The sequence below is a fragment of the Myotis lucifugus genome, unplaced genomic scaffold, assembly GCF_000147115.1.
Source record: "Myotis lucifugus unplaced genomic scaffold, Myoluc2.0 scaffold_36, whole genome shotgun sequence".
NCBI lineage: Eukaryota > Metazoa > Chordata > Mammalia > Chiroptera > Vespertilionidae > Myotis > Myotis lucifugus.
This window is the reverse complement of record NW_005871084.1, coordinates 6324133-6349818: the sequence shown is the minus strand read 5'-3', so window position 1 is coordinate 6349818 and position 25686 is coordinate 6324133. Positions and strand designations below refer to the sequence as shown.

The 25686-nt window shown below is 37.2% G+C and overlaps 1 protein-coding gene across 3 annotated transcripts in view; it reads right to left on the bottom strand.

Moving 5' to 3' along the window:
• Window positions 1-995: 995 nt before the first annotated feature.
• SERPINB7 (serpin family B member 7) overlaps window positions 996-25686 on the bottom strand; it is a 42869-nt gene continuing 18178 nt past the window's right edge. Inside the window, exons 1-8 of one of the 3 annotated variants that reach the window (XM_014454442.2) lie at window positions 23937-24084; window positions 18940-19125; window positions 14720-14770; window positions 13935-14051; window positions 8469-8586; window positions 6168-6310; window positions 3482-3631; window positions 1745-2143 (exon numbers count right to left, since the gene is read on the bottom strand). In XM_014454442.2, coding sequence (XP_014309928.1) covers window positions 1745-2143; window positions 3482-3631; window positions 6168-6310; window positions 8469-8586; window positions 13935-14051; window positions 14720-14770; window positions 18940-19110 — 1149 coding nt within the window. In that variant the 5' untranslated portion in view covers window positions 19111-19125; window positions 23937-24084. Of the gene's footprint in view, window positions 2144-3481; window positions 3632-6167; window positions 6311-8468; window positions 8587-13934; window positions 14052-14719; window positions 14771-18939; window positions 19126-23936; window positions 24085-25686 lie in introns of those variants that run through there. The other 2 variants (XM_014454443.2, XM_006087173.3) reach the window with 2 other exon arrangements.

The window sequence follows — 25686 nt, the reverse complement described above, 5'->3', positions numbered from 1 at the left end:
CATGAAAGACAATTAGTTGAAGTGGCCCACCATGGGTCTTTATAAGAGAGAGCTTTTAAATCAGACACACTTGAGTTTTAACATGAACTTTGCCTTTTGTCATATATGTAACTAACTTGACTTCTCTGAACCTAGTTATTAAATAGGGATAATAGCAGATACAACAAGGTTGTTGTGAGTGTTAAATGTGATGATGGTAATAAAGCCTCTAAATAGAAAAAGTATTCAATAATGTTTATCTTTCCTCCTCCTTTCTAGGGATTATGGATTTAACTCAAAGAAGAGTCACAGACTTGAGAAGAAAACTATCAGCCTCCCAAATTAATTCTACAAATGGGGAACTGAAGTCCTTCTAAAGACAGAGTCTAGGAATATGTTATACTTGAATGGCAATCGTTGGAAATGGAGTTAATCAGAAAACCCAATTTCTCCCAAAACACATACCACTGCGTACCAGTTAAATTCATTCCTTGCAAAGGTCTCTGAACGACATCATAGTCATTTCAGGTGTGGCAGGTTAATGACCAAATTATTTTGGTCAGGAGATACTCTACGTCTTTAAAATTATGTCATATTCACTCATTCATGCCATATTCATGGATTCCACAATATTTGTTGAAAGTCAAGTATCTGCCAGGTCTAGCATGAAGCATCATAGAGCCATGCTATAGGCTACTAGAAAGTTCAACGTGGTCTACTGATTCTCAATTTATTTTTCATCTGTTGTGTAAAGCTACCTATAAACTATTATAAATATCCATAGGTGCTAATCTTTCCCCCTTATGAATTTAAGTCCTCATATTTAAAATTAGCTCATCGGCCTATGTAAGTAGATGTAAAAGTAACTTTCATGTGTAATACATTAACAACATTTAACGAAATCAGATAGATATTTGTAAAGCATTCTTTTTTTTTCATTGCTTGCTTGTTCAGCCTAGAAAAAATATATTGCTGGCAGTCTCACAATTGGTCATAGGAGAACAATCACACTGGTATAGTTATGTTGTTTTTCTTTATTCTGATAAATAGAGAAAACACATGTAAACTATACAGCATATGAAATAATACACTGTACATAACAACTGGCAACAGTTAAAAGGTATTTAATATTTGAAAAAACTATGTACATATTAAGTGTCTATCAAGGAAAAGCCAAAAGACATTCATTCACTTGAAGTTATTCGTGAAATAATTTGGTTGGCCCCCAATCCCAAATCCATATTTTTTTCGCTTTTAGATTAGAGACTGATTTCACATCAATGTTCAAGTCAATTCTAATGTCTTCTTAGGTCAGCAAGGAAAAGTGATCCCTCACACTTATTTCTAGCAGGCGGGCTTATTTTCTAGACCATGTACAATAAAACTAGACTATCGGGGACACTATAGAGTTTCAGAAAAGATCTCTAGGGTGGCTTCTACATTGTCATTACCAGTGGAGCACATGTCCACAATTCCCAGATGCCATGCCCAGAACTGTGTGCAAGTGGCTATGGAGTAGACTGGTAGAAATGAGTGTGGGTAGAAAGACAATGAAATTATAAATGGGTAGGGAAGACGGAGGTAGAAATGCTAAGAGCAAGATGGGGATAATGAACCAGGTGTCAGAGAAAGGTCAAGTCACCAAAGTCATCTGCTGACCAATGTGAGAGAAAGTAAACTAAAGGGAGCTCCATATGCTTCCCATTAAATTTTATCTATTCACATGATATCGATGGGACTATCATAATAGAAACCAATTGGATTGTCAAGGGCAAGAGACTTTGCCACTAAACAAGATGATGTCATTCTTCCTGATGACAAATAAGAATGGGTGATCAGCCCTGAACACGGTAGACTCGGGGAGTAGCTTTTCTACAATGGTGTTTTCTGAGACAGCCGCCGCCTCTGTGCCGTCCTCGTTAACTTCTATGTACGAATCGTGCATCAGTTTTGACAAAGATAAACGACCTCCTGAAGCTATGCCAGAGAAATCAGCTCTGGTTTCATCGAAGATATCTCTCAGCCCCAGGGCTTGTAAATAACGTTTAATTTCATATTTCTTCTCTATCTTGAACTGAGGAATAAACACCTTGACGTACTGGTGGCTCATTTTTCTTGGGCTGGTCCATTTCATTAGATTTCTGAAGGTCAGTTGCTTTTCAATCTGTAGGAATATTCAAAAGGCAATTTAGAACCCCATGGTTAAAAAACAACTACAAAGATATATGGCTTTCCATAATTATCCTCTCCCAGACACTGTATTTATGCGTAAGTATGTGAATGGGTCCTGGAGATTTTGGAAATAGGAAATGATTAAAACAAATAGTTCAAGCACTCTTTCATAAATCACATGCTTAATTTGCTCTGCTATGACAAGGTGTGACTTAATTGTATTCCAGGGAATTTCTGTTCTCTGACTACATATGAACATATATAGCCAAAGTGAAACAATGGCCCGGTGAAGGAACGAGGGAATCAGAGATCATCAGAGGGAGAAAGGAGCTCAGTAGTCATTTAAGTCAGTGTTGCCTGACCATTTTCTCAGGATGGGCAGCAAAGAAAATGATATTTGCATAGCTTGCAGGAGTAAACCAATGGAAGGAACCATGGGGGGACCGAAGGCAAGGAGCATAGAGCTCCAGCCTCAAGGACTTGGGGGGTCAATATCTCCCAGCACAGTCACCCACGCTATCAGGGAGGCTTGGGTCCTAAATAACTCTCCTACTCAACACATGGGAGGACTGAAACTCAAGAGCATGTTGGGAGATGTGCCCGAGGACATAGCTAGGAAACTTAGTTATATAGCTAGGAGCTTACATCTCTCTCCAACACCCTTGCTGACCCCAAATGACTCACATATTAAATTCACTAATTCCTGAGAACTGGTCATAGCTTATTCCAGACCTATAATGGGAAGATTACAGTCTATAATTGGGACATTTTTCATGTACGTTGTTTCCAGATCTCATATATGGACATTTGTTCTCAAATTCAGGCTCACTGGAATCATAAACAGATTTTCAGTTATTCATCTTTACCTGTATTCTTCTCAAGAATCCAAATTTATAAGCAAATTTAGTCTTATTTAAATTTTCTATAAATTATCCAGTTTGAAGTTAACCTGTAATAACTTTTTATCCTAGGTTAGTTTTTCTCATTTGGCCCAATGGAAAGCCAGCTTCCTCATTATTATTTGGTAATGTAGGATTATGTAGTTATGTAGATTTAGTTAGTTATTAATACTAGACACCTAATGATCCACACATTAGGGCAATCTATTACAGAAAAAGACAACTCAGACAATAAGTACAAAAATAAATCTATCTTTTGAGTTACCTACTGCTTGTTTTATCCAGGCTACTTTTTCTATCATTAATAAATTAATAAGTGGGTAAATCTCTAGCATTCCAACAACCTGAAACCTTAAAATTGATAAATGAACACACAAGTACCAGCATCCTAAAAGTCGTCCCCAGCAGTGGAAGTGGGAGTGGTAACTTACGTCGGAGAGGTTTTCGTTCTGAGGCAGCATGATGTACATGTTTATGCCACCCTGATATCTGAGTTCAAGAACTTGCATAGGTGGGTCCTGAATGACAGACAGATTGAACATCCGTTCTTGATACATCATGGCAACTGCTTTCCCAGGACACTGGAAGTCAAGTCACAAAAACATTTTAATGAGCCCACCTGTTTCACTTATTGACCAGGTACAAAAGAAAAAAATGTTTCAGTTTTTGTTCAGTTGCTCCTGTAGGTTTTCCCTCACATGTTACCATTGGTGCACATCTTCGTGGTGAAAGCATAGACTTTAACTGCCTGAGTTTAAAACTCCCCAGCTGTGTGACCTTGGGCGAGTTACTTCACCTCCCTGTGCCTCCATTTCCTCCTCTAAATAATGAGGATAATGATAGTCTGTACGGCAAAGGATTGTTGTAAGGGTTATGACCATTAATATATCTAGTACTTGAGACATTGCCTTGCACTTAGTGTTTTATCTGAAATGTCTATATAATAAGTAATAAACAATTATTAAATAGCATTATAATTAAAAATGACTGCTATAGATTTTTTTCTCTCATCAGAAATAAGATGCAACCTAGTACTATCAAAATTACACAATTTAAGAATGAGGTCTTGTAAAAAAATTATTTAACTTTTGTAAAATACATCACTCAGATTAACACAATAGGTCTAACCTTGAGGAATATAATTTGCAGGTTTGGAAACACTGTAGAGGTGTCATAAACCACCTTTTTCTTAAATGATATTGTGATTCTACAAAGTTGTCATCTTGCCTGTCATATCTCGCTTTAGTACAGGAAATTCTATGGGAGGAGGATAGATAATGATTTGTGCTGAAAGAAAAGGTCCTTCTCCCTCTGGAAAGGATGTCCATTTTGACTGAAAGTTTGACCCTCATAAAGAACACACCTGAAACGGTAAAGCGGAAAAGGCACCTGCCTACTGAAACAGATCAGCCGAACTGAGCCTGGTGCAAATGGGGGCTGGATGTTACAGCCATAATATCATATTTCCGTGCCAGGGCAAGGATCACACAGCTGAGTTATGCTGGAGAAAGACTGAAACAAGACTTTTTAGCAAAGAGGTCACTTCACCAAAACTGATGTCAGTGATATAGATTCCATAGTCTGTTAGATGCTCTATATCATAACTATATTATAAGGGACATGCAATCGGCAGGAAGATTATTTTAAACAGTTATTACATGTTAACACTTATGTAAGTAAAAACTTCTTTAGGAGCAAAAACCCACAAGCAGTGCAGAGGACAGGCACACAGTGTCTTCACTGAAGGAAATTAATCAATACAGTCTACGTGGGAGGTGCTGGAGGAAAGTGGGGAACAAAAGCTCACACCAAACTCTGTTAACATGCCAGCGGTTCCTAAAATTCTAGTGCTGCCTAATATTCTTCCTATTCAATTATGCAGATAATGTCTGTAGAGACAGCTGCATTCTTATTAGGATTGATTGCATTATTATGTTTTCACATACAAATTTCAAAATATTTCTGTGCCCCTCTCTTTGTTCCCATGGAGACACTTGCATTGTAAACTTGCTTCTCAAGGTTGTCTTAGGACCCTGTAGTCAGGGACACAAGGCAGGGCTGGCTGCACTCCATGCAAAGGGCAGTCACCGAGATAAGCCAGAAGGTCAACCTATTACCTTCCTATTCTGTTCTTGTGACTTCTCCTGCCTCTCAAACATCTCCCAAATGCCTTCCTCCTGCCCTACCTGTGGTTCCACTCTGCCTAGGTAGCCTTTTATTACCCACTTCCTCGCTCATCCAGTGACCTCTCATTTCTACCAGCATTCAGCTCTCCTGTGTCTTAAACTTCTGATGTGGGGAAATGTAGAAAGAACATTTCAATTGCATTTTCCGCTTGAAAAATAAAACTAAGTTTAAAAGTTAAATCTGAATTTATCTACCTCAGCTTAATAGACTGGGTGATTGAAAGGGAAATTAGAGGAGCTTTATGGAATCACTGTATTTCACTTGTGAGGAGCTCTGCAATGGTTAACTTGCTAAGACAAGGCAGCTTCCATGAGTCGAGGTGGGGACCCCGATGTGGTATTTCTGACTCCAAGGCCTTTGATGTTTCTACTAAGGTTATTATGTACAAATTGGTTTAATTTTTTTTTAAGAATACGTATTTTAGAAGGTTGTTTTAAATCAAAGAGAATTAAATTAAGGAACAGATATAACCAATATTTGGAAATTCATAACTTTATTAAACACAATTTTATGTTTTATAAAATGAAACACATATTTGCCTTAACTCATGGAAAATCATTGATATTAAATAATTCTGTGCACCCTGCAGTTAGAATCATGAAAAATAAAACCTAGACTTTAGTCGTATTTTCTTCTTACAGGCCCCCTACTGGAATGCCTTCAAATAAATTCATATGTCTTTCCTTTTCTCAATTTCAAATATATTTTAAGAAATATCAATTTACAGAGCACCTCCAGTTGTATTCTATAACCTGCATTAGCAGGAAAATAGAAAGTTTATCTTATAAGTACTTGACTGTATAATATTGTTAACACTGTCGAAAATGAGTGAAGAACTGCTGAGCCCAGCCTCTGTCTAGGTAAACACCACAATTGCTGTTAAGAAATACTATCAGCAAAATACTTCCTAAGTTAAACAGATCCCCATACCTTGGGAGATTTGAAATGGCAGCGCATGGTGTCACTCTTGGTAAAGGCCGACTCCCACTTGCCTTTGAAGTACACAGCGTTCACCAGCACCATGACTGCCGATGAACTGATGCTACCTTCACTAATGATGTCCTTGATCTTGCCTTTGGAGAAATAAATTGAGAAAATAATGTCAATTTTTTAATGTAAGTTTTTTTTAAAAAAATTAAGATGAGATAAGCATATTTTTCTTATCACATAGTTATTGTAATAATCTATGAGCAATTACTCTGTCAAGCATTTTTTTAAATGCTGTATGTGCAGTATTTAGTTTAATCCTCACAAAATCCCTGTGAAGCGGGACTGCAATTATCAAAGAGACTTGGGCAGAGAGAGGTTAAGTAATTTGTACAGAGTCACACAACAAGAAATACTAGCAAGAGGATTCTGACCCAGGAAGACAATTCCCGGATCCCCTCCCTATTCACAGGCACCAAAATGCCTTTATTGAATTGACCAGGCCACAACATCTAAGTGTAATTTTTACCCGTTCCAGCAAAAGAGTGAACTCCTTCCTTCATTCCACATTAACCAGATTTTTGCATTTAGCTCTGGATACTTGAATCACAACAGTGAAAGACAGTCCATATCCTCATTGGGCTCACAGTCCAGAACAGAGAAGGCAACAGCCAACACAACAAAGGCCCCTGGTGTCATAGCTACATGCGCAGTGTGCTGGGTCACAGGCTAGAGGCACTGGTCTCTGGCTCGGTGGCCTGCTGAGGTGAGGGCAAGGTGTGGACTGGGAGAACTTCCATAAAGCCAGGACTTTTTATTCAGACATGGAAGCCTGGGAGAGCAGTGTGTTTGGGGCAACCCTAACACATTCTGATGCCATAGGAAGAGTAAAGCTGGAGACGTTGGAGGCCGGGGCCAGATAATGGAGAGCCTTCAATGTCTGCTAAGAATTTTGGATTATCCTGAAGGCAGTGGAGAATTCTTGTTCACTACTCCTTGGAAGACAAGAAAGGGAATGGTTTTGATGAATCAGATTTGTCTTTCAAAAGGATGGCTCTGGTAGTGTGTGGAGGATGGGGAGCGATAGAACCTACGTGGTTTTGTTATAACATTGGCAGTATTTGAAGTGTTCCCCCAAGTGACATTGAGTTCATATGCTTATCAAAATGAGAATAATGATATATGTATTTTTGCATGGAAAAGGAAAGAACAGAAATAAACAAATGGTCAAAATTGAGAAAAGTATTAGTAATCTCATACCTTTAAATGCTAAATAGTAAATAGAAGCTCACTCAGTTATTAAAAAAGTAATTGTGTAGTTTCTCTTGATGTATGAATAGTATATTTGAAACATGTGGTAGCTCATGGTCAAAGTCACCCTCTACTGATGTAATGATGAATTATGACAAAAAGAATATTGAGACACTGTATTCTTGTTTGCTGGACTAATTGTATGTTGTTGAATGTTTGCATTTAACAGTACAAATCGCATGTCTCGTATTTCTAACACAGAGCCAGCCTCAACAAATACATGTATATTGTTCAAAGTATAAAACAAAGCAAAGCATTAGGTAATGAAATGGCTGGCTTTGGAGTCAGTCAATTAACAAAACAACAAGGAATAAATGTCCTTATTTGCTTTGTACAGAACATTAGCTGTGATTCTGTGTTAAATTGTGAAAGAGACTTACCTATAAAGAGATGTACTTTTTCTTGAAGGCACTACCTGTGCCCCATATACTATTTTGATAAATAAAAATAATGTTTAAATTAAAGATAAAGTATGAAACCCTTAGAAAAAACAATGATATGAAATATATTTCTTAGACAGTAGGATGTCATAATTTTAATAAGACCCTTCAGCCCAAGAAGGAACAGTAAGATGCTAGGTTGATCATTAGAATCAAATATGTTGTGGTCATTAAACAATGTCCTATAAACTGCTCTTAATCTTGTTCACTAGCCAGGCATAAGATATTGAGGATAACAGAGTAAATTACCTTAACTTATAACTAATTTATGAAATGGCCATAATAAAATTTATTGGTCTCACAAGATTATTTTCCAATCAAATGAGATCATGCAATAGCCAAGACTTCTTAAAAGCATAAAACATTCAAATTATTCAGATTGCTCAACACCACATTACAGACAAATACTAAAGCAATTTTAAATAACAACCATCATTGCTTTGGGTCAGGAAAAGCAGTGCCTTCTGTGTACAAAAGACTCCCAATTGTAATGTTGACAGTTCTCAACATTCACATATAACTGACCTGTGGAAAAATTGAGCATTGCACTCACCATGTGTCTCATTTCTAATCCAGCTATTAATTTTATATCTGGCATCTTCTACAGCATTTGTAAAGTCAACTCGTTCCACTTTGGCATTGTATAATTTTTCAGCACACCTAATATATTCCTATAAATACAAATAATATACAGTTCTGTAAGTAATATACAGTTCTTATATTTCCAAATCACCACCAACTAAGCATATAAGAAATATATTCTTGAATTTGTCTCTTTATTTTTACTACCCTACTCAAGGATTTGTTCCTGCCTCAAAGATAGTGAAATGCAGCTAGAAATATAGAAATATAGCTAGAAGAGGAGCTGGAGAACTCATGCTGACTGATAAACTTATATTTATCTGAAATGTATTGAGGGGACTAACAGAGAGTATGGCTAATGCCCACCTCCTTGCCTTTACCGCTGCTTTATCATCATAAATACTTCAAGAGCCTCCAAACTTGTCTCCCTCGCTGATATCACCCCCATCCTACTGAAAACATGTCAAGTCTACTTCCTGCACTTAAGATAAAGCCCAAATCTCTGGATCTGGCCTGCAAGGCTCTGCTGATCTGCACCCACTTCCCTATTTCTAGCCACTGTCCCCTTCACACTCTGCTCCCTAGCCAGACTCAACTACAGGAAGCTCTCAGAAGTGCCATGTGTCCTGTCTCCCTGGAGGCCTTTGAACAACATTCATTCTGCCTGGAATGTCCCCTAGTTCTCGTGGTTATGTCTTATGCATTTTCTAGTTTCAAGCATAGATGCCCTTCCTTGATAGCAGTATTCCCTGAACCTTCCTATGTCCTCCAATAGTCCCTGTTATCATACCCATCTTACTTACATATGAGATTTCCCGAGCCCCTCACAAGAGAGTAAATTCGGTAAAGTCAGGACAATATATGCCTTAGTTATTATTGTGTTCCCAGTCCCTGGCACATTGTCTTGCACATAATAGGTGCTCAAGAAATATTTGTTGTTTTTAGTAAATATAAATCATAGCAATCTAATTTATCAACACACCAACAATACAACAAATACACACATGTACATTTTCAGGGAAATCTATGTATATAAAAAGCCAGCAATTGGAACGCCAGAACGACCAGAATGGCTGGAACGACCCGTCACTATAACACCCTCTGTGGCCGGCCAACTGGCCCGATCGGGGGTGGAACCAGCCAGCCAACCTCCTGGCCACCCCACCGGCCCCACCCATGCTCACCCCCCCATAGGGGGTGGGGCAGGCCAACCGCCCACAGCCCCTCCCCGCCCAGCCGGCCCAGCCCCTGATTGGCCCCCATCAGGGTGGGCAGGCCGGATCCCATCCGTGCACAAATTCATGCATCAGGCCTCTAGTATTTTCATAAATAGGGAAAATAAGATTCATTACAAGTCATATGTATTGTCAAGACATATCCTGATAAATTTTATAGGATTTTCAACCCTAATAATGAGGATTGGTTATTTATCCACTATCTGACTGCAGGATAATATTACCTCTATAAAGAAGGCTTTATGTGTAATTTCCATAAATAAGGCTCTTTCCATCTTCTGATTAATCCATCCATCAATCCATTTATCCATCCATCTATTTTGAAACTAGCTAGAATAGTTTTAAGAACCAATCCCTGGCTTGATGATTTGACGACTGCACAGCATCAACACTTTTGGGAAATTCTAGAAAAGCTTTGGGTCACCAAAAATATGTGTGTGTGTGTGTGTGTGATACATATAATTTTTGAGTAGTCCAGCTAGTATGTGTTGCCAATCTCCTTCAAGCCCTGCTGCTTATGTCCCTACAAGAATACATGAAACACAAATAACAAAGAATAAAACTATTGAGGATTGACTGTCTGTCCATATGTTTATTGGCCATTTAAATATGTTCTTTTATAAAATGTCAGTTCAAGATTTTCTACTGGGCTGTTTGTGTTTTTCTTATTGTTTTGTAGGAGTTTTTGGATTTGGATCTCAGTTTTTTTATTCTTATATGTATTGCAAATACGTTCTGTCACTGTGGCTTGCCATTTTACTCTCTATATGATGTCCTTTAATGAAAACAAATTCTTAATTCTAATGCCATCTATCCTGTCTGCTTTATCCTATATGATTAGTACTTTATATATCCCAAAACAAAGATTAAAAAATATTTGCTTATCCAAGGTCTTAAGAATAATCTATATTTATCTACTAAATATTTTGATTTTTCACATTTACATTTATATCTATGATCCACCTGGAATTGATTCTTTTGTATATGGATAGGTGATAAGATACATTTTTTGTTATGGCATTTATTACAATGCCATTTATTACAAATATCATCCCTTAGAATTGCTCTGCAGAGTCACACTTATCATAAATCCAGGGTCTCTATGCATCTGTTTCAGGATTCTCTACTGTGTTCCACTGGTCAACTGTCTATCTTTGCAAAAATGCCAGAAAATCTTAATTATTGTAGCTTTTAAGCCTTAATTTCCAGTAATGTAAATCCTCTGGGTGTTTTTATTTCCTTTCTTCACAGTTAACTTTTTTCTTAATTCTTTGCATTTCCATGTAAATTTTAAAATCAGATCTTAAGTTTATCCAAAATCAATTGCTTTGAATCTATAAATAGACATCTTTATAATATTGAGTGTTCTATGCATAAACAAAATCTATCCTTTGTTTCTAAATCCTTCTTTCTCTTATCAACTTTTTTATTTGTGGACATCTTTCATTAGATTTATTCCCAGGTATTTAATATAGATGTTATTTTTTATTTTATTTTTAAATTATAAATAAAAGAGAAGTGCAACTTAATTTGTATTCTAAACTTGCTAAATTCACTATTAAATCTAATAACTGATTTCTAAAATCTTTTAGATTTTTTACACAGTTCTTATCTGTGAACAATGATGATTTTATTTCCTCCTTCCCAATCCAAATCAATTTTACTTCTTTTTCTTTCTGTCTGTTACTTCTACTTCAATGTTTGTATTGGTTATGACTCCAATAAAATGTTTATGGAAATGTTACAAAAAACGTTCTTGTCGTGTTCTTGGCATTAAGGCAAAAATATTTGGAATTTTACCAAAAACATTTTATGTAGAAAATTTATTTTCTAGTTTGTGAGAATTTTATTTTCTACATCTATTGAATTGGTGTCAAGTTCTTTCACCTTTAATCGCCCAATGTAGTGAATTACATTTATTGATTTTTAAATGTTAACTCAACATTGAATCCTGTAGTTATTTCTGCATCCTCTCTATATCTTGAATGATTCTTTGCACTTTGTCAGAGCTCAGGAAATGGTTGTTGCATATTGAATGAAGATGGTACATTAGTAACACTTTAGTTTAGCTGCCACAAAAATACTATGCACAATTTCCATTTTCAATGCATATTATAGATTCAAAATTACAAGCTCAACCATGAAATTTGAGAGCCATAGAGACTATTAAGTATAATTCCTTCATTATATCAACCAGAAAACTGAGGTTTAGACATATCAACTGATTATTGAAGGACAAAAAGCAAAAAAGTGACAGAGTTAGGACTCAGGTAAACCTGACCCTTAACCTGGCACTCCTCATTCTACCTTTAAATGCCTTTAAAAAAATGAATATGGGATTCAGTTATTTGGGAGGCCCCTTGATTACATATAGTACTGCAGGGTTTCAGATTGGGAAAGAGTGTTCCTCTGATTCTCCTTGTCTTCTTATAGACTATGGTTCTCGCTTCGTCTCATCAAGGACTGTCTTCTTCAATCAGTGGCCTGGGTGATATTCTTCTCTGTGGTCTGTGTTGATGCAATCACCTGGTTGAATTGTTGAATTAAAGATTTTTTATTGTGTGAGTTCCTATGAATGAAGGGGGAACTGAGATTTCCTCATCCTGTGACCAATAAAAGAGTGTTCTCTCTTTTTTAAAATTGAAGAATAAATAGCTTTCATCGTTCAAAGTTCCATTGTGGTATCATGATGCTTAGACTGTTACTCATCTCTTGATTTTGAAAATATCTGATGGTCATTAAGTTATGGTGGGAAGAGCCCTTGTTGCAGTAAAACCAACTGGGTGAATTCTACATGCTAACCTTCAGTTTCCTATACATTTAATGAAGATCAAGTGCATAGCTTTTGATTTGTAAGAATCAATTGCTCTATAAATGTCACAATGTCATCATCTTCATGTTACCAAATCACGAGCAGACTTTCAATGTCTCCATTTTTCCAAGTTCTTGATCAGCTCTCACCTTTACTGTGCTTCTAGGTGCCTTGCTCTATACACACACTGAGGGCCAGAAAAGGGAACATGGGAGCCTACTATAAATAGTAGCATGATAGACATGTCAACTTCCAATTGAAGAGAGTTGGCAGTCCTTCAGGGACACAGCAGTTTGTGTGTGAATAGAGACATAAAATGTGGGCTGAACATACAGGGCGGCCCCTGGAACACTTGTCTAGGATTCTTTGGATAAGATTGAAAAACAATGTGGCCTAATGCTTCATAATTGGCAGGCTGGCAAAGGATTTGGGAGTGGTGCTGGAAAAGAGCAAAGAATGTGAGTGGGTGACAGGCAGAGAACACAGTAATGGTTGGGTGGAACACAGAGAGCTGGGAAGATGCAAGTAGGAATTAGTCCAGAGTTGTCACAGAGGTGCAGTTTTATAGTTGTCTCAGAACTAGAAAATTAAAAGGGAGAACAAACATGCCCAGAGAAACATGGCCACTGTGTCTGCTTGAATAGCACTAACCAGCTTCTGGGTGTCACAGCAATGATGGTTCTAGAGTATGGGCTGAGCATAGAAATATATAGAGTGAATTCTTATCCCATTGGTATTTGGATGAGAAGACACTAGGATGAATAAATTGATAATACAAACACCAAATAGTAATATTAAAATTTAGTCTGCTGACCTCAAGAAAACCTACCCCCCACCCACCTCTGTGTCAAGTCTTAACTGCTCCTCTGCCAATGGCGGTCTCATCTCTACTACCAGGAACTCTTTTTTATAAATTATTTTACTGAAAAGATAAGTAAGTCAGTCCTTTAAGGAGAAATGAAAGGCATGGCTGAGAAAAAAGGAGGTGAATTCAACACTGGAGATGCAAAACTATGCCAGTAGACGCAAAGCCCAGAGGGAAAAATGACAGACTTTTCCCCTGCTGCCCAAGGACAACCCTAAGTAGGCTCTCTGCTTTCCCACCCCAATGACAGGTCCACATCACATCCAAGGGACATGTTCTCTTTGGTTTGGGAGCCTGTCCATCTAGTGACCCTGAATATGTGGATCACTCGTGTGAAGTAAAGTTGTACTTTGAAAGCAGGTGATGATATTTTGAATACACCTGGGAACATAATTAGTAGTGACAAGAAAGAAAACACCTTTGTATGGCTGAGTAGAAAGATGCAAGCCTTTATTCAGATGCTGGATTGAATAAGACTCAGATCCAGAATGAAAATAGCCTTCTAAGATAGGAGGCTGAACTTACCTCATGAAAGTCAAACATTTTTTCTGCAAAGAGACCACTGGCAATGCTGAGTTCGTATTCCTTGTGGAATGTGTTTATATCAGAGAGAATTCTTTTCAGTTGAAATTGGAGTCCTGGCTGTTATTAAAAAGATTAATTAAAATATAGTATTGGACTGAAAAGATATGCATACTCTTTAGGATATAAACCATGTATATTGTACAATAAAATAATTGAAAAATAATGGCACTATAAAAGCATCAAATAATGCCACATAAACCTACAATTTCTTACCCTTCCTCACAGTAGTGTCTGTGATTAAAGTGAATTAAAGGATTTACTAAAGTAAACGACTAACCTTAGAATAAAATTATTAACAGAAGATAATGAATTTGCCTACTATGTTCACTTAATAATTCATTTTACCAATGTAAGTTGGCTGTGAATATCAAAGATAAAAGTAACACATTTAGGGCGGGGGGGAAAAAAAGGACACTTATGTAATACCCTTTGTAATACTTTAAGCGAAAAATAAAAAATATAAAAAAAAAAAAAAGTAACACATTTAGTTCCACACTACCTTGCCCAAATCTGGCCAATACACAAGTAAAACATATTGGTAAATTAATAATCAACAAAGATATTATAAAAAATCATATTTGAAATATTCATAATATGGAAATCTGAGTGAAACATGTTCTTTTGCTTAAAAGGACAGGGAGCATAATTAAATGTGTCAGTGAGACAGGAATTTTTCTAAACTTAGATTTAGAGTCTGTTTTCCTAAAAGAAAACATTGTCTTTACCTGAGTATTAGGAGAGTTTCCATGTCCTGACATGGTATTGGTGTGAAGTACCTGCAAACAGGGACAAGGAAAACAGTTAGCAGGTCAGGCTGAACAAGAAGGGACCTGGGGAAATAAAATAAGGTATGGAGACTTCATTGGTTGTGTGTGTGTGTGTGTGTGTGAGAGAGAGAGAGAGAGAGAGAGAGAGAGAGAGGGAGAGAGAGAGAGAGAGAGAGACTCATTGCTAAATCCTCTTAATCTTGAATAATAATATGAGATGGAATGAGAAATAAGGCAAAATCAACAAGGCAGATTTATACAAATTATTAGTCAATTTATAATTCACCAGTGATGTATTTGCAGTCTGAGTGTCATTTCCCCTCTAATTTTATGATGTTATAGAGCATGAAGAACATCAGCCCCCTTTCTCATTTTGCTTTGGCCAAACACAAAGATTTTCAATGCCTTAAAGTATACTGTGGGGAGGGAGGGGGTGTGGTAAGAGATCAACCGAAGGACTTGTATGCAAGCATATAAGCATAACCAATGGTCACAGACAGTAGGTGGGTGAGGGCATGTGCTGAGGGGCAGGAGCAGGTGGGGAGAGGTCAATGGGGGGAAAAGGAGATATATGTAATCTTTTCAACAATAAAGAATTTAATTTTTTTAAAAACAAGAATATTACAGTTATCTCTTTCCAAGTGATAAGAGTTGTGAAGGTCCTTAAACAATTCTGCTTCACAACATTTGGGTCAACTTCATTGTGATTATGACTCCTCCATTGGTGAACATGGAGCTAGTAACTTGTCTAAGAGAAGAAGGTTCAATGAAGACCTTCCATTTCCATGGAATCATTTAATTTTTTGTTACAAGGAGAGGAAATAAAAGCATGAGTCTTTATAAGTTGGATTATGTCATTATCATTTTTTTCATTCTGCAATGTAACATTTATATAAGAAAGTAGATGAAGTTTACCTGTCAGTGTCCCCAAAATGAAAACGAAAAGGTTGCAAAGAGAAGCTATCACCATAAATCACCTCAGCATAGGATAGAGAGGAAGAGAAGCAATGGCCAGTGTGTCCCCCAAGCTTGAACTTAGCTGGTCCCTTATGTGTCTTTCCTCCCTAAGAGGTGGTCTGGGGGTGGGAGGTTCAAAACAGCTTAAGGAGAAATATTTAAGCAATAGGAGGGGGAGAAAGCATTTGAAGTCATAGTTATTAATGTGTAATCTTGAGGAAAATATAAATGCCTTTGTGGAAAAACCTTTTGAATGATGTCTGTCCCTCAGTTTTAAACATTTTACTTACTCCATCATGAAAAGAACCTAGTAATTAATGTGAAGCCTAGCAAGGAGAAATAAAAGCTCTTACTTTTTGGCCAAAATTCCTCCTAAAGTCAGACTAACTTTTTTAAATGTTCTGTAGTTTTCTTTAAAAAAAAAAAAAAGGTCCTAACGTCATTATTGGATAGATTGGCAAATGGAAGTAAATGAATGTACTAGAAAAATAAAAGAGCATCATAAAGTGTCAGGACTCAATGATCCCAATGTCTTTTCTGAGCTAACTTTGTGGAACCCAGACAATATAAAAAGTATATGAATCTCCAGAAATCATTCTTCTTTACTTTTGAGAAAAGCTTTAATAGCATCAATATTTAATATTATTCTTTAATTATTTCTAACTAGAGGCCCGGTGCACAAAAATTTGTGCACTCGGGGGGGTCCCTCAGCCTGGCCTGTGCCCTCTAGCAGTCTGGGACCCCTCGGGGGATGACCACCTGCTGGCTTAGGCCCACTCCCCAGGGGATTGGGCCTAAGCTGGCAGTCAGACATCCCTCTGGCAGCCTAGGAGCCCTCGGGGGATGTCCACTTGCCAGTGGGGAGCAGGCCTAAGCTGAAGTTGGACATCCTTAGTGCTGCTGAGGAGGCAGGAGAGGCTCCCACCACCACCGCTGTACTGGCAGTCGTCAGCCTGGCTTGTGGCTGAGCAGAACTCCCCCTGTGGGAGTGCACTGACCACCAGGGGCTGCTCCTGCATTGAGCGTCTGCCCCCTGGTGGTCAGTGTGTGTCATAGTGACCAGTCATTCCCAGTCGTTCTGCTGTTAGGGTCAATTTGCATATTACCCTTTTATTATATAGGATTTTACTCCAGTTTGAGACTAATTTGGTTGTTTTTTCTGACATTTATAATTCGTTTTTAGTAAAGTAGACTGATATGATATTAAGGCAGTACATATCTGTTTCCATATTTTTCAGAATTCTAAGAAATTACAGGTCCAATAATAAAACCACTATAGCTAAAGATGAATAATAATACTAACAATATTTAAATGTGTTCAATATTAAATAAAATTTCAACGGGCATATTTACCATAATTTGAAATGCTAGGAGTCCTATATTTTTAAATACCCTAGTGTCCCTATGTAAGAAAATCAGAATTTCTATTTTTAAATAACTGGTAACAAATATACTCAGATGATGGCAAAAGGGAAAATTATGAACCTATACAATGTAAGAGATTTCAGGATATTAGGATTGAGGGTAAAAAAAAAAAAAAAGATACTATGAGTCACCTATATCCCAATGACTTCTACCTGTATTTTCATGCCAAATTACAAAACTATTATATCTTTCCACAGAAGTGGTAGACTAAAGAATATATTATAGTAATTATTTTTATAATGTTTTTGGTAAAACACAATTTTGTTTTAGAAAATTTAAATTTGTATAACTTTTAAATGATATTGTAATATGAAGACATGATTTAGGATAAAAAATTATGACCTACTATACTTCAATGGAAATGTTATATGAGAGATGAGAGGGGCAAGAAGCTCCAAAAAAAGGAAATAGATTTTTTAATATTAAAACAAGAAAATACAGTTATGCCCTAACCGGTTTTGGCTCAGTGGATAGAGCGTCGGCCTGGAGACTGAAGGGTCCCAGGTTTGATTCAGGTCAAGGGCATGTACCTTGGTTGCCGGCACATCCCCAGTACAGGGTGTGCAGGAGGCAGCTGATCGATGTTTCTCTCTCATCGATGTTTCTAACTCTCTATCCCTCTCCCTTCCTCTCTGTAAAAAAATCAATAAAATATATTTTTTTAAAAAAGAAAATACAGTTATAATATAGCTAAATAAAAGAATATGAAACTGAACACATGACTTTGTAAATCAATATACTTTTTTTGGTTCTTTCACTCAAATGGCAAGCAGCTTCCAGGCCACCTTAACTCCATGAAACCTCACTTAGACTGATTCTGGGCTTTAATACTATTATCTAGTAAAAGGACCAAGCTTTGCAGAGATTAGCTGGCCTTTCTTTGAGCCAAGAAAATTAAAGACAAGTCTAGGAAATCTCGTTGTCAGTAAGCAAAGATATTTCAGAATCATCTGGAAGAACTTATTTTAAAAATAGTTTAAAAGGATTTGTACTGGCCCAACTGTGACCATTTGACCATCAAAAGAAAAAAGACTTTGGTCCATGGTAGTACTTAGAAGAGACATATAGATGGATGCCATAATGGGCGGAATTGGTGAATGAAAGGAGTGGCAATGGCTTCCACATGTAGCCTGGTGTCTCTCCTGCTACTAAATTTCGTTGACAAAGTGTGGGAAACCATGACCATGTCACTTCCCTGTGCAGCCTGGCTCAGGGCAGCATACGAGAGTGAGTTAATACGCACTTTCTAAAGGTGGTAGTGACAATGTGATGACCATTCAGGGAGGCTGTTATTACCTGGAATGCCCTATTATGTTCTTTGTGCCCAGGTCACTAGCATTTCAACTAGGACTTCATTGCTATCTCCTTGGAGCTTTTCTTTCTCACCCATATCTACTCAAGCAGTGATTCCCAAACTTTTGTGTGCACCTAGGGAGCTTGTTTAACACAGACTGCTGGGATCCATCCCCATGGTTTCTACTTCAGTGGCATTTGCATTTCTAACAAGTCCTCTAAGTGACACCACTGGGCTGGGAAACACACTTTGAGAACATGTTCTAAGAAAAAAACAAAACAACAACAACAAAAAACCCAACACTGCAGTTTTGGAAACATTCTTGCTATCTCCCAGCTGACAAACAAGGGCTGCGAGCTGTGTGCATTCCTCACACCTGGAGAGAGGCTCATTGATATGTCCTCACTTAGCTGGGACCATTGCAATCAAATATTTGGGGGGTAGGGGGATGGGGGACAAGTTGCCCTAAAGATTCATTGCAGAAACCACAACTGAGACTGACCTTATCCATCTGAGCAGCACCGTCACCTCGTGCACCCAAGCGGACCACGGCCAGGGCAGTGAAGATGCTCAGAGAGGAAAAGAAGACATTTCCACTTCCTTGGTTGTTATCCATCTCTCGGAATAGATTGAAACAAAATTCTGCATTTACTGCAGCAAGGGAGGCCATCATGAAATGAAGTGTCGCCTGGAGAAGAATAAGGAAACAAAATGAGTTCCAAGTGTATTTTTGTGAATATAATGGGTTGTATATCCTTTTACTTTTTAAAAGCTTCATTTCTTCAGCTTTGGATGTAACCATCAAATAACTTAGAACAACAACAAAAAAGTTCCTTTGGTCCGGTATTCTTGCTGCCAACACTCTAAAACCCTCTCTTCTGGCAACCATATTATGATACACTCTTTTTTTTCACATTGATATTCTCTAGTGCAATGCTTCTGTATTTCTGCCCATAGTCTCATATTCTTATCTAGGACATATTCCTATTTCTCCTTGATGTGGCATTTCTATCCAGTGGCCTCTGATATTTTCATTTTTATTGAATTTATTGGGGTGACACTGGTTAACAATATTATACAAGTTTCAGGTGCACAGTTTTACAACACATCATCTGTACGCTGTATTGTGTGTTCACCACCCCCAAGTCAAGTCTCCATCCATCACCATTTATCCCCCTATAGCCCCGTCCATCATTCCCACTCAACACCCCCCCCCTGCATTTTAAAGTCTTAAGCAGACACATGCATGGGCCTATTCTAAAATCACCCCAGATTTCTAAGCTGTTTTCAGTAAAATAAATAATACAACATTAGACAGTCTATTAAAGGGGCTATAGTCCTAGAGATTTAACAGAATTTCCTTACCCATTGCCTCCATCATGGTCTGCATACACATTCTTAGAATAATCATACATCCTAACTTTCTTTAGGACCATCCTAATTTCAAATATTATGCATCCCTTGCTCCTATAAGTCTATTTATTATTTTCTGCTTATTTGGGGAATGGAAATGTAATTACCATTTTATGTATCACAAACATTCATAAGACTTTCCAACACGGAGTTCTATCTCTTACTAGAGAACCTAAGGTATAATAGCAAATGTAGAATCCAGGATGAAAATGGCATTATCTGAATTCTTGATAATGTTGTTACTGTCCCCACAATGGAATTCTTCAGGAAACTGTTTTGGTATTTCTTTACATACTTTCTCCACCGCCACAGCAGAAGTTGTCCCAGACTGTATGAATTAACATGAATACTTTCATTATCCCCCTTGTATATTCTGTGATATCACATCTGATGGTGTGGCAGTTCCCAAGAGACGGGGACCCTTAAGGGACTCAGTCCTAATTCCAACAATGTTGCTAATAGTTATGTGACCTGGGTCAAGTCTAACTTCTCTGAGCTTTTTAGTTTCATCATATTCAATGAGATGATCAATTGACAGGACAGAAAACATGTGTTCTACGTTTACACCTATAAGAGGACCACACCATAACATCAGGGCATTTGGAGTGAAGAGTCAGGGAATGGGGTGGAAACAAAAGAAGGTCAGAAGGAGGGACATACAAGTGGTTTGAAACAAGAATATTCTAAAATTATCATCTGACTGACTTTGTTGAAGCCACAAAAATGTAATGCCTTTTAAAATTAAAAATGACATTAACATAAGTTTTCAATTTCTATTTTACCAAATGGGAGCTTGAGTTTAAAAATAAAATTGAGAAACTTCTCTATAAAATGCCTGCAAAGCTGCTACATTCCTTATTCTCTAGAAAATGCTAACAATCTGTTCTGTCCTGAAAACCAACAAATTGGAGATTTCCAGCGTGTTTGAGAACCCCATATTCTTCCAGTTGGAATTTCAAGCCCTGAGACATCACCAAGGCACAAGGCCATAAAGGAGACTGTCTTTCAAGGTCAAATTCAGCACCTGTCAACTCTATAATTATAACCACAGGAATACAGGGTGAGAAAATCACACTCCACACAAATTTTACTCTAAGAAAGAACACCTATGTTCTTTTAATAGTTACCTGAAAAATATTTAACTAATTTCACATTGAATCCAGTGAGCAATATTGATAGTGTCTAAAGTCCCCAAACTTTTCAGGTACTCAAAATCATATTTTGTATCTGAAATATAAGTATTGTTTCTAAAATATAAAAAATGGTAAAATTAAAATTAATGAGCATATAAGTAAATACACTAATTTGAAGCATAAGTTGATTTTTATATTAAGTTTAATAGTCATAAAAATTTCTTTAATTTTGGGGAGAAATTCTGAGCTAGATTATCTTGAAACAATTTCTAAGACTTCATGTTGCTTGCTGAAAATCATAGTATCTATACTAATAAAAGGGTAATATGCTAATTAGGGCAGGCGTCTTCTGGACTTCCATTCGGATGTCCATCCGGACAAAGCCACAGCGGGTGTGAGGACCAGGGCTCAGGCAGCCGTGGGCTCAGGCAGTCTTGAGCCCCGGTGGCTGCGAGGCCCAGGGCTCAGGCCTTGAAGCTGCCATGGCTGGCAGTGGCAGGAGCAGCGGGGTGTTGGGGGCAGCGCCTTCCCTGATCGGCTGGTTGCCTCCACAGAGGGAGACCAGACTGTGGCTTAGGCCTGCTCCCCACAGGGACAGTAGGACATCACCTGAGGGCTCCCGGACTGTGAGAGGGGGCAAGCCGGGCTGAGGGACCCTGCCAGCGCACAAATTTTCGTGCACCAGGTCTCTAGAATGAAATAAATGACTCTTAGGAAACTAACATTAAATGCAAAGTCATAATAATCCTTTTAAACTATTTACAGTGAAAATTATATTTAAGAGAGAATTGTGGGTATATTTTAATATATTTGGTATAATATGGACTAGCATCTTTAAAATAAGACCTGAAAGATTTTTAAATGACCCTGTTAGGGGACCTGACTGCTTGGTCCAATGGGGTCTGGAAGCTACTTGGTACTACCATATTCCAAAGCACAAAAACACATTTTCCAGTACTTTTTTCTTTGCTCAGGCTCCAACTTATCTTGTTTCTTCAGAAATTTATGTTTTACTATTTTACCTTCTGGGGCGAAAAAAAAACTCTTTCAAATCATTCCTTAAATTACTTTCTATGCAATAATCACAAATTTTCAGTTTCTAACCTTTTAGTCATTCTGGTAACTTTTCACAAAACATACATAACAAAGAAGAAACTACACAGAAATATGTGGATTCAGGTATCAAGTACATTTTTTTAAATCACTTAGGTAAGTTTTATGGCAAAGAAACCATACTAGAAAAATAATCATTACAGAGACATATGAACCAAGACATTCTTAGACCATTATCAATTCTCAAGCAATAGCTTTTAAAATGATAAATGGCACTAGATAGTACATCTTTAAGCAATCTTGTGCATACATGTTGAAAATAAATACCAAAACGTATGTTCACGTCATATAATTGATGTGATAAGCTTTATTTGGTTCACTGTAGGTTCCAGAAATGAAAGCAAGATACTTTTCTTCTCATCTGACATAAAGTTGGAATCTCGTTGGCAAACAGAGAACTATGTTCAAGGCTGACTTAATTGTTTTACACCTAGGTTTCCATCAGGGGACAGATAATAAATGTTAACATGGTACCAAAACTGATTTTTCCTTTCTCCTATAATTTCTTTTCACACCAACTCTTTGAAAAAAAATACAGCAAAATTCAACAAGCCATCAACAAGTACCTGATGACTTGGGTCCTAGTTAACTAACTAAAGAAAAGTGAAAAGAAAAATAAATAATGTTAAGCTACAGAAAAGATATCGTATGATACTACCTCATATGCCATTGTCAGGACATAGCAATGAAGGAAAATTATTTTCATATGGTAAGAACTTGGCTTTTTATTAACTTTATATTTTACTGCAAGTATATCGAATTCTTATGTTCCTTACATAAATACTTTAGCTTAATATATTGATATGTAGTTAATTTATAATTTTCAAGCTAATACAACTCATGTTTTCAATCCCAAACATCAGACTTGAGGACCTAGAAGTCCACAGAAGCCTGAAGCCTATTTGCTTACTTATGATATGTTTCAATCCAAGAAATGCTTTATCCCTTTCTTCCTATTGTCAACACAAAAGAATAAGTATGTACTCACTAAAGCATTTTTAAAAATCAAATAAAAAGAAAGAGAAGTAATTGTTAAATAAAGCATAAGAAAAAAACAGAGACAAACCACATTCAATAAAACATGAACTTACAATGATAATATTTCATGTACCCAAGCTTACTATACTTAATTGATCAATTATGTGCCTTAAATGTTTGATCAAAATATTATCTAATCTTAGAATAATTTTGTCTGTAAAAGGAAAAGTAATCATATTTCATGGAATATTACTAAGAGAATAAAACTCCTGTATTTACCAAACCAAATACACAGATTGGAGAAAAAAATGAATAATTACTATTTAGCATGTTTAATTTTTATCATTCCCATATAAGTTAAGTGCTATAAATAGAGTTATTCCTTTACACAAATATTTTCTAATCTTTCCATTAATATTAAAAATGTGGTTTCAAATATTGACGAATCCCTAATCAGATGTGCACTTTGCTATGCAATTAAAACAGAGTTCAATTCTAATTTCAAAAATCAGTATATTTCAACCTACAATGCCTTAACTAAGAACATTGGAAATATAGAGTCTAGCTTTGTACATAATTCCCAAAATGCTATTTATCATTCGAAGAGTGGAACATGAAGTGTTCAGCTGGCCTGATCCCCTGCACACCGTGCTCCCAGGACACCACAGAAAGTCAGCCATAGACAAAGCCATGAGATAGAGAAGTTGAGAACATGACCAGGCAACAATTTGGATATCATTAGATGAGTTTAGACTCTCAGATACAGAGAAGGAGCATGATTCATTCACTGCTCTCTTTCGCCTCTCTCTCACTCAACAGTGTCTGCAAAGACTTTTAAGTTATGGGCTTCAGAAATATTTACCTTACTCTCTTCATAGAGGAAGTTAGCAGCTGGTTGGGTGAGTCTGAAAGAGTTCTGTGCACGACTGTGAAATATAAAGCCTCTGACTCAGACACTCCCTACTTCCTTTTGTGATGACCATGGTAGTTTTAAATAATGTCATTAAGATGGACTTGTGTTCAGGCCCTTTATGGAGCAAATTAAAAGAAGTGGGTAGAGTATTAGCTACAGATCCCTTTCAAAGTAGTCAAAATAGATATTTTGTAATGAACCAAATTTCAGCATGAAATTTTACTTAATTTGATATTAATATCACATATTACTTTCCTACTGTATGTGTAGATATTCATGCATTGTGGTACAACTGGTATTTTTATATGTGGAAAGGTATGCTTTTCAAATTCAAGAGCTGATTTTAGTTATTGTTTGTTCAATTCCTCCTCGTCCTCCAACTCTGGTGCCTAATGAGGAATATGGCAGAGCCTCACCTTCAAGGTTTCCTAGGCTAACATAGCTAAATGTAACTGTCACAGAGAAGCATCAGTCCTAGGGGAATGAAGAGAGCAAAGTGCTGGAGGAGGTGGGGTTGGGGGGAAAGCGCAGCTCTGCCTGGGGAATTGGAGATTGCTGGATTTGAGGGAGTTAAGTGAGCTGTTTCAGGAGAGAAAGGTTTTACTTTACATAGTGTTTCGGACTTTATCTTACACATTATTTCTACACGCATTTGCCCACCCTAACTTTATTTTTTCAATATATTTTTATAGATTTCAGAGAGGAAGGGAGAGGGAGAGAGATAGAAACATCAATGATGAAAGGGAATCATTGTTCGGCTGCCTCCTACATGCCCCACACTGGGAATTGAGCCCACAACCCAGGCATGTGCCATTGACCAGAATCAAACCCAGGACCCTTCAGTCCGCAGGCCATCACTCTATCTACTGAGCCAAACCAGCTAGGACACCCCTACCTTTAACTGTATGCTTTAATGCTAAAATAGAATACCCTTACCATTTGAAGTTCTCTAAGGTGAATATTCTATCAGAGGGACATGTGTTTGGAGAGCTATCTACCCCCATCAGAAGGAATACATTAGTGAACACCAAACAAGCAAAAAACAAAACCAAAAAAAAAAAAAACAAGAAAAATGATAATAACTCCAAAGAAAACAAAGATTACACTGTGAAATGTATATCATACCACCCTTTATAGTTCATCTGTGGATAATATTCTCTTCATTGTAATGATTTAAATATGTTTTATTGAGCAAACTTCTGATATATCTCTGTAGGGGTATTAGTAGAAGACTGTGGGGTGGGAGTGTGGGGAACAGAGCATCCAAGAGGCAATGGTCTTTCCATGAAAAGAGGTCTGTAGCGAGTGTCTAAATGTGAAAAGCCTAAAAGGCCAGCATTGGCATGTTATTTAGGTTCCTGGAGGAAGATACAAGAAGCAGCATTAAAAGTAATTGAGATTGGAGATAAGTATACGTACATCCTTGAAACCATCGCTATGAATCAATCATATTTCAATAAAGTTGTTTTGTTTTGTTTTGGGTTGTTTTTTTTTAAAAAAAAGGCAATTGAAAGTTGCTGCTCCTGTTAAGTAGGAGACAGAAGGGGAGGGGGAGGGGAGGTAGCTGCTGTTTTACATAAGCTTTTCGGTCTCATTTGGACTCCTCACTCCTTAGATAATATATAAGCTTGGCATAGATGAAGGATAAAATACTAGGTGGAGGTCAAATCCCAACTCAGCAGCTCTAGTAGCTGTGTGA